The 16,533-nt window shown below is 27.5% G+C and overlaps 1 protein-coding gene across 1 annotated transcript; it reads right to left on the bottom strand.

The window, feature by feature from the left end:
- Positions 1 to 445: 445 nt before the first annotated feature.
- Positions 446 to 6,135, bottom strand: LOC115239134 (facilitated trehalose transporter Tret1-like). The gene is made up of 6 exons (XM_029813490.1): positions 5,833 to 6,135; positions 3,957 to 4,248; positions 3,403 to 3,605; positions 2,857 to 3,055; positions 1,606 to 1,894; positions 446 to 952 (listed from the first exon to the last, which is right to left on the bottom strand). Exons 1-6 carry the CDS (start codon positions 5,934 to 5,936, stop codon positions 543 to 545), a joined length of 1,497 nt encoding a protein of 498 aa, XP_029669350.1. The 5' UTR covers positions 5,937 to 6,135; the 3' UTR covers positions 446 to 542.
- Positions 6,136 to 16,533: the final 10,398 nt, after the last annotated feature.

Below are 16,533 nucleotides of genomic sequence, written 5' to 3'. Positions count from 1 at the left end.
GCGAATTTCCGCTTTCTGGCAAAGAGCCAGCTGACGTGGATGCTGCATCCAATATCGCGATTGCAGAATGAGGTAATATGTTTTCTTGCTGGATCGTATTTTTGTTTGATGACTGATGGCTAAATCGACAAATTTATTGAGTACGTCTTCGCGAGTTGCCTCGTATCTTATGGTTACAACGTTGACTGATCTGTCGAATTAAGACTTTTATGAACGATTATTTCGTCGAAACAGCGTTAGTTAGCAGTTTGGAATTGGCTCACACAATACTATACGTTTATTTATCTGATTTATAAAATCATATTTTTTGAATTACTTTCTGACAGTTTAAGCATGCTGTTTACATTAAATTGCAAAATAAAACCATCAGTTTTCAGAAACAAATAAAAAATAATTTAAAGACTATTAAATCTAAGATTATTAAATAGCCATTGTACTTGTTGTACTTGTTGCGTATTATAAAATATTTATTTTCTGGCAAACTTTTCTTCAGAATTGGCAGATAATTCACATCTCTGTGTTTCTGTATTTTATCCAATATTTCAGGTCCGCTCTTCACTATCTGTTTCTTCTTGTCTATTGTCGATGCCAAAGCTCTTTTGTATTTTAGCCAAACTGTGACCGCGAGTATCCTTTACAAGAAGGGCGCAAAGGATTCCTGCTAGCCAGCAAAAGCCAGCAAAGAGCCACATGGTCTTTGTAACACCAAGAACATCCAACATTTCTCCAAAGGTCATCGTTGCTATTAAACATAGCAGCCAGTTGAAAGTGGCTGCACATGCAACGGCGGTCTCCCTTATTTGCATCGGAAAGATATCGCCGAGCAACGCCCACGATATCGGGCCGATACCGATATTAAAAGCGGCGAAAAAAAGGGCTGTCCAAGTCGGCGGCATCCAGAAGTAGATATCGTCGTACTCTGGATCCTGCTCCCTCAATGCATAAAACCATCCTGCAAATAAATAATCAGAAAAGAAATTTTAATCAATGTTAGTTTCGTCACATTTATTGCTAATATTATTAGTGTTCTTCTATTTTCACAAAAGTAAAAATTCTTAAGACGTAATAATTACTTGTTTTTATTTACTATTTAATTATTATAATGCCTTTACATGAAATGACAATGTAATTTTATCCAATAAAAATTGCGATAAAAAATATACTGAAGAAAGAAGTTAAACTGAACTTTTCCTGCAAGATAAAGAAATCGCAAATTGCAAATACTAACTGCAAAGGAACTTTCAGCTACTTCATTTCTCTCTCTTTTTCTCTTTCTCTCTCAACAAATTTGAAAATTTGAAAATTCTTTTTTACTTTTGCTATCACTCTTAATAAAAATTTGTATTTTATTCGAGAGAGTTTAGAGAATTTTATAAAAATATCGTAATAAGATCAAAGAAAAGTGTTTTGTACTAATGCTGTAAGGAATTTACAAATTACATGATTAATAACGAATAAGCAATATATTGGTTGAAATTTTATTTTCAGCACGTATTTATTCAGAATATTATGTCGTCCGCAATAAAGTGCTTTAAATCTTAAGCAAATTAGCAGTTATTATCTGCATTAATAAGTACCATTATATCATGATCGGGTATTGTTTACCTAACAGTATCAAGAACAGTCCCATAAGCGTCGAGGATACAATTAGTAATATTCGACGTCCGACTATGTTTATGAGGCCCGTAGCTAGGAAGCAAGATAGTATTTGTATGCCACCAATAACGATGGTCTGTTCGCTTGCAGTTAAATTGCCCGATCCGCCGACGTTGAAAAGCGTCAATGCGTAAAAGATCATAGTATTAACGCCGCTCAATTGCTGGGCCAAGAATGCGAAGAAGCATGTGAAAAAACAACTTATAATATATCGGTTTTTTAAGACACTCATTGGGCTCTGTAAAAAGAATTTTGCATTTTAGGGTTTTAATAATAAGTTACAGAAAGCAAAAAAATAAGTTTTTAGAAATCTTGAAATAATTTTCACATAGTATCTTATTTTATAATGATTTGCAATAACGTTTTGTTTCTAAAAATCTTTATATACTGATTTACAATAAATACCAAATACTAAACTTAGATTGAGATGATCATATTTTTTAAAATTGTAAAAAAATATTATTTTAACAAAGTTTGTCATATTATAGGTATGGTAGATATGTAACACGCGCGTTAGAATATGAATATATATAATATGTAGTATTAATAACCTATATTTGCAAAGTCATTATAAAAAAAGAAAAGCATTACTTCTTATATTGTATTAGTAATAAAACTGAGTTATACAATTTTTTGTTAATGATAAATTTAAACTAAAGTTGTCAAGAAGGATTATCTAAACAAAATTAGAAAATAAATAATAATAATTATATAATAGTAATTATAATATATACTAAAAATAATAATAATAATTATTATTATAATATATATTTAAAAAATCGTTCTAAAAAAAGGGTTATTTATTATATTGTGCCAATAATAAAATTGCCAATATTAATTTTATATTTATTAAAATATAGAAGTTTATTAAATTGAATCAACAGTTTTTTTTATGTGCAATTAATTTAGACAGTTTACATAAATGTTTCCGAAATAATTATCTTTGTTTTATCTTTATGTGTGCATATGTATGTATACATATACGCGTATGTATAAAAAATTTACTTACTATGCTCACAATTTTATGCGTCTATTTTTTTTTATTTAATAAATATATCTTTTCAAAACATTATAAAATATATATAATTGTTTCATGACAATCTTATTGTAATATAGTAATATAGTTTTATATCTGTATTAATAATATTAGAAGTATAATTTTCTCGATTAATATTTACAATAAAAAATTAAGCATTTTACCTTTTTTGAGTGGCATGCAACAGCGAGATATTTTAATTCTTCCATTTCGATATCATCTTCACAAGCTTGGCCACGGTACCATTTTAGACAATCTCTGGCCTTAATTTCGTTGTTCTTCGTGAGATAATAAAGAGGACTCTCAGGCACTAGATTTATTAATGCAATCGCGAGGCACGTCACAGCGCAGATTAAGCTATATCTGATTATTAACCATTTCATAAGTTTCTCTGAAGTTTAATTCTGATTTGAGTTTTATTCTTTATATAATTGATTAAGGTTGATGAAGAATATGCGATGATCTATATTAACAATGTATATGTAAAAAGTATATTAAATTATACTGTAGATTCAAATATTCACAAGACATAAGTCATCGAGATATAATTCATCGCATAATTTCTAGAAATTATTCGCCAAAAATAATCTTTGATTTTCTGGACTTTAGAAACTATTGCATGTCATCAACTGTGCTTCTCTTAGTCAGTAATTGTCATATTATAATTAAGTTCGTAAATTTTGTGTATATCATCAATGTTGTGTAAATACCTCCATATAGTATCGCGCTCATCTAAGATATGGGCGACCACAAAAGCATACATAATTCCGCAGTTGATCAAGAGATGGAAATACATAAGAAGTTGTTCTCGCAAATCTTTATCTGCTATTTCCGCGATATAAATCGGAGTCAGAATGCAGAACGCTCCACCGCTCATACCACATATGAACCGACCAATTATAAGAAGTAAAATCTATGAAAATATTTGATATATTAATAACAGGTATTTGAAAAATTACATATTACATATATGTAATTTTTAGGATTATAGCGCATATCATTGTTTTCACAAATCTCTTATTTAAAATTTAATAAAATATTTTATTTATACATTAACATTGTGTTCCAATATTTGAACTTTGATCATTTTCTGACGTTAAAGTGAGATTCAGTAACGAGGCAAAGTAAAACTCGTGCTTTATGCTTTGAGACTCCTTCAGCGACAAAGAGTAAATTTTCTTTCACTTTAATCTCATGCAATCTATTATATTAATGACATTTTGGCAAAACTTAAGATTTAATAGTGTGACACGTGAAAGCATACTTTCTGGCCGGCGAAGCAGATAAACGCCCACCCGACGATAAATCCTGGTATAGTCAAGAATATGATTGTGGTACGGCTGAGGTATTTTATAAAGAAAGGCACGAATATTACACCGATGCAGGCACCGGCGTTCAAGATACTACCGATAAGGCCAATCTCGATATTATTAGCGTTCAAGATATTTCGAAGGACCTCTCCTGTACTAGAATTCCAACCGAGTGTGACACCGAGAGCGAAACCGCCGAGAGAGGCTAAATTTTCAAACAAAAGGATTACTAATTTGCTGTGTACACTTTAATAAATTAAATAAACTAGAACATTGTCAAGATATATTACTGGCATATTGAAAATTTCAAGTTCTACTTCAGATAAATGTATTTGATTTTTATTATTATTTCTTATAAATGTTATTACAAAGTTAAGATTATTTAAATTATATCCTTTCTAGATTATTTATATGTAAAAATTTTATTGTATGTGTGTGTGTATGTACGCATTTGCATCGTGTATGCGTGTGTGTAATATATGTATATAAGGTGAACCAGATCTGGCTCACCATTTGTTAATAGTAGATGGATTTTATAATTGGATGGATTTTATAATTACTTGAAAAAGGTCCCTATATTAAAATGTCGAAATTACAATAATTTTTAACTAAAAAAACGTTTAAAATTGGACGATAAAATTGTCTAAAGTCTGCGTTTTCAGATACGATATATCGTACAATAGAGAGAGTACTTTTAGATATCGATCCACTATTAAATATGGAGATATAATTTTATAATGACATTAAAAACATTTCCATACATATACGCGCACACACATATATTCACACACAATAAAAATGTCATCTAGAAAAATCTTTAACAGAACATGATAATTAATTAGCAAAACTATTCGAAACGCGACAACACAGATTAACAACAGTTGTCAATCTTCAAAGATATCTGTTCTTGTTGATTAACAACTCTCTTGACAATGCGCTCGGAGACGATCTCCCGGAGACAGGTACAGCGGATATCAAACATTATATATGTACTTTTTATTTTTAATTTATATTAAGTAATAGATTCTATGTATCGAAATGAATTTGATGATACATTACAGGATTGTTAGAGATTATTCAAATTAAAAGAAAATGTAAATATGTTAATAATTTTAAAAAATGTTAATATGTTATTAACTCCTTAATTTTTAAAGATGATTATTTTTTAAAACAAAAATTTATACTAAAAGAATTTATTTATTGACTTAATTTGGCATGAAAAATCATCTTTATATCAAATATAATCTGATTTCAATGCATTCTGTTAATTTGTGTAATTATTTTTGGTTAGTTATAAATTATATGGATGCATTTCATGACTATTGTTTGCAATATATTCCGAATTGCTGCAGCTATCTCACATTTATTGTTTTTTGCTGTCACCCAACCATTGTGGTCACCCAATTCCATTATGCTGTTCTTGCTAATTGGCAACGAAATCATTAATCTGACTTAAACATATGATAATGCTTTATTTATCGAGGCTGAAAAACTTCTCTGTCAGTTACCTTAATGTTCCAAAAATAAACGGCAGAACATTGTGCAATGAATAAATTAAAATTTAGCCATTGGAATATTGCATAATTATTTTTAGTCAATAGAATAATGTATAATTAGTTTGAAATAACAACATAAAATTTTGAGATTTCATCTTTGTAGATTCATAAAAAAACTATTGCAACAAAAAGTCTCAAACGAATTTCAAATTTAGTATTTTTTGGGTATAATATATTGTTTTGGTTCTCGAATATAAAAAATGATTATTTTTATTATTGTTTCACTCAATATTGGTTTAATTATTGTTAATATTTTGCAACTTGAAATGATCGTTAAAAGTAATATTGTCCACATTTACCTATAAAAGCAGCAATTCGCTGATTCCAAAGGTGGATTCTATTACCGTCAGTGACTTCGGAAACTAATGTCGATGTCATTTTCGTAATTGGCGTGATGAGCGATGCTATCTAAGCGCTGTCGTAGTTCTCCAACTGTCAACTGTCAACTCCTGATATAAGTCGATTCGAGAGAATTCAGTTGCATGACTGACCACACAGGCGAGTTCAATATGAACATATCGATTTCGCGTTTAATGCGAGCGGATGTTTTGTCAAACTGTATTGTTTGTCAAACGCCCTGATTCGTGATTTACTGCAAATATCGCTGAAGAAATAAACTTTTTTTATGTGATATAATTTCCTTACTATAATCCTTTCTTATTTTTTAAAAATGTTAATACATATCAAATTTGTTAGATGCAGTATCATGTAATTAAACATGTATAGAATCAATAAATTGTTATTTAAAATAGCTAGTTCTTGTATAATGTGAATAATTATACTATAATATATAAAGTAGAATATTTAGGATAGTAATTTGAAGAGGATAATAGTTTAAAGAGTCAATAAATAATGCAATTTATGTAACATGTCAATTTGTAAAATCTTGAATTTGCCTATCTTTGATTTGCTTTGATTTGTTTTATAAATGCGATAAATCTGATTGACATCAATATACAGTACATAGCTTGCTACACATGCAAATCGTCTCAATGTTTGCGAATCTTTAATTATTCCCTACCTTTAATTTGCTCTATATCAGAAGTTATCAATCTTTACTGAGACGTAATTTGGGTTGCCATGCAATCAATTCAAAGACCATTGTATGACGTTACAAGACAATTAATCATATGATATGACATCGATTGATCTTTCGAATAATAATATTGTTCAAGACAAAAGTCAGTTTCTATAATCATGTTGATATCGTAAAACTGATATCTTAGAATTTATATCTTGAGATTTGTAAACATCTTATATATATCTTGCAAAAGAAACTAATTGTTTTAGTAAAAATATTTATTGCTTGCAATAAGTTTTTTTATTTTAAAAAATAAAATATCAAATAAGATAAATAAATATAACATAAATATAATAAGTATAGAATAAAAGTATATAAATATAATAAGTATAAAATAAAATCATTTTATAAAAGATTAAGTTTTTATAAGAGATATGTTTAATCGATCTTATATTATAACCATATTATAAGAACAGCAGTAATAATAGTAATGTATAAGCGTAGATTTGCAGTCTCTGAGTCTAAAAAATAATTCAGTTTAATAGCTTTCAATATTCATTTGAAATAGCTTGCAGCATCCAATAATATATTGATAAAATAGCATTGTTGCTTATGAACTCCCTGAATATAGCGATTGACGGAATACCGAAACATTAATCGCATACGCGTACATTAATCATTGAAATATTTAGATCGCTATTCTGTACACGGCTATCAATAGCTGTAGGTTCTGTAAATGTCGTTGCGCATGTATTTTGACATATCAAAAAACATGCGCAATGTTATTTACAGAGCCTACATATATCGGTAACCGTGTATAAAGTAGCGTTCTTTTTAGTTACTTTTAATGCAGCTATAAAAATGACAATTAATCTGCATACGTTAATGCAACTGTATTTAGAACGAGATATGAACGCAAATACATTGAGTGATGTAGCTTTAGTAGTAAAATAAAATAGAAAATTTTCAAAGAATATAATAATGCTTTCAATCACATACACAACACATACACACACACGCATTCGACATCATATCTCATTGAAACTGTAAGAATTTGAGAAGTTCTAAATAATGTATATAAATTTTTAGTCAAGCTGTAAGAAGCGGATGGCGAATTCACAGGTTATTTTACCGTAAATCGCCGGGAATCCACTATCAGGATAGGCGTGGAAAGATTTTGCAGTGTGAGGGTTATCAACTGGATACAGATTTAGTAGTAATATATATAATACTTTAATTAGATGCGTATTACACAAACGCGATATCAGCCTTAATCGGATTCAAAAATACTCTCTCTACGGCAGTCGAACAACGAGAAATAGAAGAAACACATTATTGACAAAATATCCATGACGGTGTACCTATCCCGTAAATGTAAACAAATACTTTTTCGTCTGCTCTACAAGAAATATAATGTATGCAAATTTTACTTTTCCTAATATTACTTTATAATACCTGAGAAATAGCATTAAAACTATGGAACTTCAAAATTGCATATCTCTGGATCCAGAAAAGAGCGTCACAAAATTCAAAGCGTGTATTACTTAGGAATGTACCTTCTACAATAATGTAAAAATGAAAACGATCCGTGAGGCGTAAGTTAATCCAAACATTTATCAAATTTTCTTTCGGGATAAATAAAACTATCTTATAAAAAAAATTAGAAAATAGAAGCTAGAGTATTTTAACTTGATATAAACTTTTTTATTATTATTGACGGAAAAAAAAGAAATAAGAAATTAGCGCCATTTATTTCTTATTGTTAGGAGGTAACTTGGTTAATTTGATTAATATATTATATGGTATATGAGATAACATGGGCCAATGGAAGATAAAGCAAATTGTGTGAAAATTGAGTTTGAAATAATTATTAACAGAGAAAGAATGAGAAAGAGAGAAAGAAAAAAGAAAATAAAATTATATATATTTATGAGATTGTGAATTATTTTTAAAGATAAAAATTATATATATATACAGAGTGAGGTATCTAAAACAGGCCATCTGAATAACTCGGCTGCTTTTGCATCCGAGCGAAGATGCATCAGACCAATTTTGCTTGGTTTCAAGGGGGACATAATCTGATGTCAATAGCTTTTTTGTAGGTGGAAGTATGGAGAAGATGCCGCCGAGAGAAGAAGAAAGCAGCCGAGTTCTTCAGGTGGCCTGTTTTAGATACCTCACCCTATGTATGTATATATATATATTTTTGATATTATTATTTTTGTAGAAAAAGTAATAACACTTTAAGCAATAAAATATATATCAAAGTAATATTTTTGTACAATAATTTTTGAACAAATGCGTGTATATATATAGTTGGTGCTTTTTTTTTTCTTTTTTTTCGAAAAGGTAAATTTTTAATTTGCTACAAATATCACAGAAATAAAATTAAAATAAAAAAATTTTGCTCTTTGTTTGAAAACTTTTAAAACATTTTATAGTTAAATTAGAGAAAAAAATAACATTTTTGAAATACATCTAGCATAAAAATTTGACATTTAACATAATATCGCATAAATGTTTTGTCTTTCCAGGAACTGCAGTATTATAATATTTAGTTTCACCAACTGCAAGTATTGTAAATATCGAAATTTTCTACCTCATATGAAATCTGTACATGGCATACATTTTAACTTTATCAACGTAGCGCGTTTAATGCTGCGTACATATAAAGTCTTATCTTTCTACCATCAGATTTATGTTTTACATTAAAATATAAAGCACTGTGAAGGTTTGGACATATAGCAATGTTTGACATTTACATAAATTACGATGCAAAAGTTTTTTATTGCGCTGAGACGTATGTATTAAAAACTCTTCGTAACGAGCAAAACATTTCAAATTAATGCAATCCAAATAAAAGTGAATATTGATAAATAAAAAGCACTATCTCTCAACAAAGTCAATTATATATAACAAAAAAAAAGTACGTAACTACTAAATTTCTAAATTATATTAATATATATATAACGATGAATATATTTATAAAATTTTATATTTTTTGTTTTGTATATCTTAAATTTTATATTTTATTAAACTTTTATTAAATTTTATATTCGTAATATTTGTGTTAAAATTTTATTTATAATAAACATAATTCTCTCTTTCTTTTTTTATTGCTAATTAAAATATTGTTTAAAATACTATCTTTGTTTTTGAAATAATGAGAATGAAAAATACGTGAACATATATTGTATATTTTTATTTTTTCTCGTGTAACATTTTTACTTTGCGCTGGTTGAAATTACGTGATCGTTTAAAACATTTTTTAAACTTCTTAATAGTGCTTTTCTGTTTTATGATAAATGATAACTTTTTGTTAAACTATATAAAGTAAATTGTCTTTCATTTTGCATGTATAAAATATGATAATTTTATTGATGTGAAAAGTTCATGGTTTAATGCCGTTGTAACGCAAGCTTTTCACATGAATAAAATTAAAACTGCGAAAGTAAATCCTGCGCTTCCTTAAGAAATTTCATGTATTTGTAAAATATCATACACTGTATTTATACATAAATAATTTAAGTAGTAATATCTCAGCTCTTATAGTTGTTTAGCATCTTTACATAAAAGTAAGATGTTAAAGATTATTTTATTCTATATTTTGTGTTGTATGAGAAGCTAATTTTGATTTTCGTTTGTCGATTGCAAAAAAATCTTTCTCTAACTGTTCATTAAACGGTAAACAGATATGTTAACATTGTTTGATAAACAGTAATACTGTAAGTATTTGCGTGTGTGTGTGTGTGTTTATAAAAAAAATATCTTAAAAAATAAAACATAAAATTATTTCACAAAATTTCTCTTATAATATTATAATATTTCTTCTAATAATATACAATTCTTTTGAATTCATGTTGTGTATAAATAACAAAGATTTGTACACTAAGATTAAAATATTTATTTTAAAATATAATACATAGACAAAAATGCAATTGCAATAAAAAAAGGAATTTATATAATTTTTGTTTAGAAATATATTATAAAAGTAATTGTATTGTTGTATGTACTTTATTTGTATTCTTGCTCTTCTCAAAATTATACTGTTAATAAATTGCTTTAAGAGAGGATGGTCATTTTTTCGATAGAAATGCATAAAATCACAATATTATAACACAATTTTATTATATAAATATTATATGATTAGCATTATGTTGTTCTGTACTAAACTCTTTTTCCTCGACCGTGGCCTCATTTATATTTCATCAAGGCATAGCGGCAGACGACACTGCGACCTCATTGCAAAATGACTCACCTTTCCCAGATCGAAACGTTGTAACGTATATTTTTACAATAATGTGTGTGCCCCTTTAAAGCTGCAGAAAGCAGAGTGTTACATACTGGCAGAATTTCAATTGTGCATCAGAATAGCTTCTACCTATGAAATTATCTGAATAATATAGATAGGCACGTTGTATTCGTGTTACATGCACCAATTTATAAAAAGAGTTTCTTATAAAACAATTTTGGAAGGACATTTTAATATAACAAATGATCCAAAAACTCTGAAATTTACATTGCAATACCGACAATTAAAAAACACAATTATATATATTTTTGACAATGTGTTCTATAAGAGCAAAGCATACATATATTTGCGAATACAATATTAATTTGAAGTTTCCTAAATTTTCAATATGACGAAGTTCCTGCACATTTCTCGCGTCAAGTACGTGAATTTTTAAACACGCATTATTCGGACAGATGGATGGGTCGAAGTAGCCCAATCATTTGGCTATACGCCAAAAATGGCTAATGCGGTTGTCAGATCTTAACGTGCTTAATTATTTCATATTTTATATTAAAGATTTAGTCGAGCACAAGCGTGATGATACGAAGTTGAGATCGAGAAAAAGTTCTTGCAACTTTCAATACCATTACTTCGGAAATGACGCGTATCGCGCGATATATAATATTACTCGAAGGGCTGAATTCTATTTATGAGAACGAGAAAGACACTTCAAACAATTTTTATAATAAAATATGAAAATGGATTTATTCTACTGCGGATAATTTTAAATAAAATGCGCCGTGTGAAAATGTGAAAATGTATTGAAATGTGAAATGTGAAAATATATTTAATAATCATATATATAAACATAATTTTATTTTCTGTGCCATGAGAAATTGTTTTATAATATTATTATAATTATAAAATTATGGTAATATAATAAATTATATTAATAATCATAATTATAATAATATTATAATTATTTATTATATTATTTTATTTTATTATAATTCGAGATGTGAGGATTTAACATTACGCGTCGCTCCTATGTATAGTCATTGCCATTTGTAGAGCGTTCCTCTCAACACTTTGTCGCACACTTACATTTAGCAATATATACATGTTAGTAAATAATACTGATAAAATAATACTCAAGGAGCTAAAAATAAATGCCAAATATAGTAGATACCAGACGTTAGATAGAATAATATCGAATATTCCTTATTATCTAGTTGGCTACATAAATTGTTGTTTAAAGATAGACATAATTATAATGTACTTAATGTGTATGTGTGTGCGCGTGTGTCAGAACATTTATATGTATAAATTTATATAGATATTAAATGTGAAATGATGAGATGTGGAAATATCATATTTTGTGTATTTTGTAATATGCGCTAATTTCATGCAGAGATACGGAAATTAATATGATGTATCATATATATGATACAATAATGCGTGTATATATATAGTTGGTGCTTTTTTTTTTCTTTTTTTTCGAAAAGGTAAATTTTTAATTTGCTACAAATATCACAGAAATAAAATTAAAATAAAAAAATTTTGCTCTTTGTTTGAAAACTTTTAAAACATTTTATAGTTAAATTAGAGAAAAAAATAACATTTTTGAAATACATCTAGCATAAAAATTTGACATTTAACATAATATCGCATAAATGTTTTGTCTTTCCAGGAACTGCAGTATTATAATATTTAGTTTCACCAACTGCAAGTATTGTAAATATCGAAATTTTCTACCTCATATGAAATCTGTACATGGCATACATTTTAACTTTATCAACGTAGCGCGTTTAATGCTGCGTACATATAAAGTCTTATCTTTCTACCATCAGATTTATGTTTTACATTAAAATATAAAGCACTGTGAAGGTTTGGACATATAGCAATGTTTGACATTTACATAAATTACGATGCAAAAGTTTTTTATTGCGCTGAGACGTATGTATTAAAAACTCTTCGTAACGAGCAAAACATTTCAAATTAATGCAATCCAAATAAAAGTGAATATTGATAAATAAAAAGCACTATCTCTCAACAAAGTCAATTATATATAACAAAAAAAAAGTACGTAACTACTAAATTTCTAAAGCGTTCCTCTCAACACTTTGTCGCACACTTACATTTAGCAATCATGTAACAGTGGGTTATTTCTTCTCACCGTGCGCTTATACTAGCACGAATTAATCAATTTTTTAAAATTAATTTCTTATATTATAAACTTTTATTTATTTAAAACAAAGCGATTTAAATATAGTAAAATATCAATATATATACAAATTATTTTATTTTTTAACTTTATTATATTGTAAGAAACAGTAACATGATACATAGTTAATATTGCTTACAATAACATATCGAATTAAATTTCATATTTTACTTTACACATAAGTTCAAGATTATATTAAACATATCTTAAAACATATTTTTGGCAAAGAAAAAAATTATATATATACATGTTATTTTATATAATAATTTTATTTATAAATGATGCCCATTCTGTAATTTAAATTATAATATTAAACAGATCATAAATCAGCCAATCTCTAATATTTATCAAAATGAGAGTTATTAATCATATTAATTAAGACTAATCTAAATTAAACAAAATTACGTTACATTAATGGAATTAAACAGCGTACCACAGAGAATTCTTGTAACATTTAGATTATGAAAATGTAGATTGATTGTAAATTGCACGATAAAATTAATATGAAGCAACATGAGGCGCATATCGGCTTTTTGTAATTTAGATTATATCATGTGTTACTGACATATGAAGTTTCATAATCGCATTGGATATACTTTACGATATTGACATGCTTGATAGCATAAATATTACATAAAATCTGGCTCTTAGGCATAAAGTACAATAAGATTGTAAATCGTACGAAATCTTCAACTCTATGTGAATGCTATGTGCTATATTCGTCAGTAATCTATAATTAATCATCAGTTGGCCTATTTATTTTTAGAATAACAGGCAATTACATTGTCACGACCACACATTAAATTTCCATTACAGTTCATTGCTCTTCTACGCCATTTATATGCCATTTGATAACACAATTTATTTACTTCCAAGCGTACAATTTCACATAAACAAGAAAAAAAGAAATAAATACAAATAATGCAATAAATAAATTAAACAAATTGGTTGCATTTATGTTTTATGAAATTTATTTATATATACGATGTATTCTCAAATTAAAAGGCTGAAAATGATGCAGACCTATGCCATATTAAAAAAAAAAAATTAATGTATTAAAACTTTTGCTAAACAATGTTTTCTAATTATTTCTATGACATATTTACAATAGCATGATGTAATTATTTTATATTATAATAAAGAGATTAATGCAATATTGTGCAAACAATTGATTTAAAGAGTTTCTCAAAAATTTATTTCTCCTTATATAACATGCCAAATTTAAAATGTAGAAATAAACTGTATGTAAAATTTAGAAGTATACACAAGAAGTGTACAAATCTTTTAAAAATAAAATTTATATATATATATATATACATATAATAATAAATCGTTCTTGCTAAAATAACAATTTAGATATGCAGAATAAAAATTTCGATCATCTTAAAAATTACGAAGATCGTTGAAATACAATAAAAGTTTCTTTGAAATGTTAGTTTTGATTGTTTTATATTATATCATAATAAAATTTTAATTTATGGAACTACAATGATAATATTATATTAGTTTGCACGTGTCTTTATTATTTTGCTTATTGATATTAATATAAGGAACAATATGATAAAAAATACTGTTTTGATATCTAAAGTGCGACAAATTTAACAGAAATCTATAGTGCGACTGAGCATGCGCATTTAAATAAATATACATATATTATGACGATGAGATAAAAACCTGAACTGCATGACCGCCAGTATAGTTGATTATAATGCCCATAGTTGATTATAAGTGGATGTTACCTATTTATTATGTTTGCATTTCAACGACGTTTCTCATTTCTCGGCCGAGATGTCGATATTCGGCTGACTATTGAATGTCAATGGAGCAGCTGTGGATGTTAAGAGAATCTAAAAGCGGCCGGTACATTATGTCAAAACGATTTAGTATTACGATGAGTCACTGATATAATGTCGGTTAAATATTATCGCCATTCTTGTCAAATCTTCTTTTTTTTTGTAGAAAAATTGATTTTAAATAGTATTTTACATAGATTAACAGATTTTAATAAATTTTAAATATTGATTTTATATAGTAGAAATATTAGATTTATATGTATATTATATATTCTTTTCCTTTTTATATTTTTTTTCATAATCGTACTTTTAATTATAACTTGTTAGTAATGTAAGTATTGACATACACACATGTTTTTAATTAAGAAATTTGTAAATAACTTTGTTGTTAAATCAATGAGACAGACTTAAAGACTGGAGGAATTGCTTAATAAATAAGATCATAATTATAAGTGTTACAAAAATACTGTCACTTCAAGACGTTTAAGTTTCAAACTTTAAAATTTACGTAACATGAGAAAGAGAGAGAGATAGAGAGAGCTTTTTGATTTGTTTCTATATAACAATTAAAATTACTAAGGCCATTGATAAAATAAAGTATAATTCTGACTGTATGAAGCTCCTATCGCACTGGTCATTTGCCTATGTGATACGCGAGGCTAAAACATTTTTGTCGGGAGCTGATTCCGCAGCTAAGTGACATCAAATATTAAGTGCACAGATGCCGCAATCACATTCCGAGAGATATCCTTCCCACGCTATGTCGTTGAGTGAAATAAACCGCAATTTTGATTTCCATCCATGGATTCCAGTATTCCCATCGGTATTATATAGCTCGTGAAAAAAGTACCTTCTTTTTCTATTCTTCGTATCGGATCGAACATTCTCGATATGTGTGCATTGCTTCGTATTTGCACAAGATATTGATTGGAATTGGTCGTTGCCCTCGAGTGCTGGTCGCTTTAATCGAACAATAATTAGATATTGTAAATTACATACTAATTGGGAACATAATTCAGAATCTGCTGTGATTCATGGTATCTTATGGAAAGTAAAAGCAAATGCAATATACCTGTATTTACTGCATATCAATTCTTGAATTGTTATAATTATTAAAATATAAAGTTTATTAAATAAAAAGATTAGGAAAAAATTAAAATATAATAATTGTTAAATTGAGTAAAAATACTTGAATGTGTCAAAAAATTGATCTTATCACAGTTATAGAAATTTTAACAAACGATTTGCTTGCTTCTATGATATATATTGCATGCAATGTGCATAAAGATTATTTTATCATATCTTTTTCTTTGATGTTTATAAATATTGTTCTATGTGCTCGTTTTTCATTTCACATAAGCTTAATATTTTCGCATAAGGTCACATAATTATAAAAGTTCCCAGTTTTATAAATAGAAAAATACACAGAGATTCCAAATTATTATTCATTAAATATTAATATGTCCTGCAGAGGCAATGAATTTTGTTAATGAAATGATTCCATATATTAAAATATTACCATTAAAATTGAAAAGCAGTACATTCGAAAGTTGTAAATAGCGTTAAGAGTAACAAAAATAGATTAACAGTTATATTTCTTTATATTTCATATCATTAGCATTTTTTCACAAATACCATTTCTATCAAATATTAGATTTTTGCAATGCAAATAATCGATAATTTAGTCTCGCTTCAAATTTTTA

Source organism: Formica exsecta, unplaced genomic scaffold, assembly GCF_003651465.1.
Source record: "Formica exsecta isolate Colony F162 unplaced genomic scaffold, ASM365146v1 scaffold365, whole genome shotgun sequence".
In the NCBI taxonomy this organism is placed as follows: Eukaryota; Metazoa; Arthropoda; class Insecta; order Hymenoptera; family Formicidae; genus Formica; species Formica exsecta.
Note: the sequence above shows the minus strand (reverse complement) of the source record. Positions and strands in the feature narration are given on the sequence as shown.

Excerpts from the sequence above, each read along its gene's own strand:
- LOC115239134 (XM_029813490.1), bottom strand. The coding sequence starts at position 5,936 with ATGACATCGACATTAGTTTCCGAAGTCACTGACGGTAATAGAATCCAC. Across the intron at positions 4,249-5,832 it reads TGTGGACAATATTACTTTTA|TGTACACAGCAAATTAGTAA; the intron begins ACGATCATTTCA and ends AATTTATTAAAG. Across the intron at positions 3,056-3,402 it reads GAGCGCGATACTATATGGAG|ATATAGCTTAATCTGCGCTG; the intron begins GTATTTACACAA and ends GTTAATAATCAG.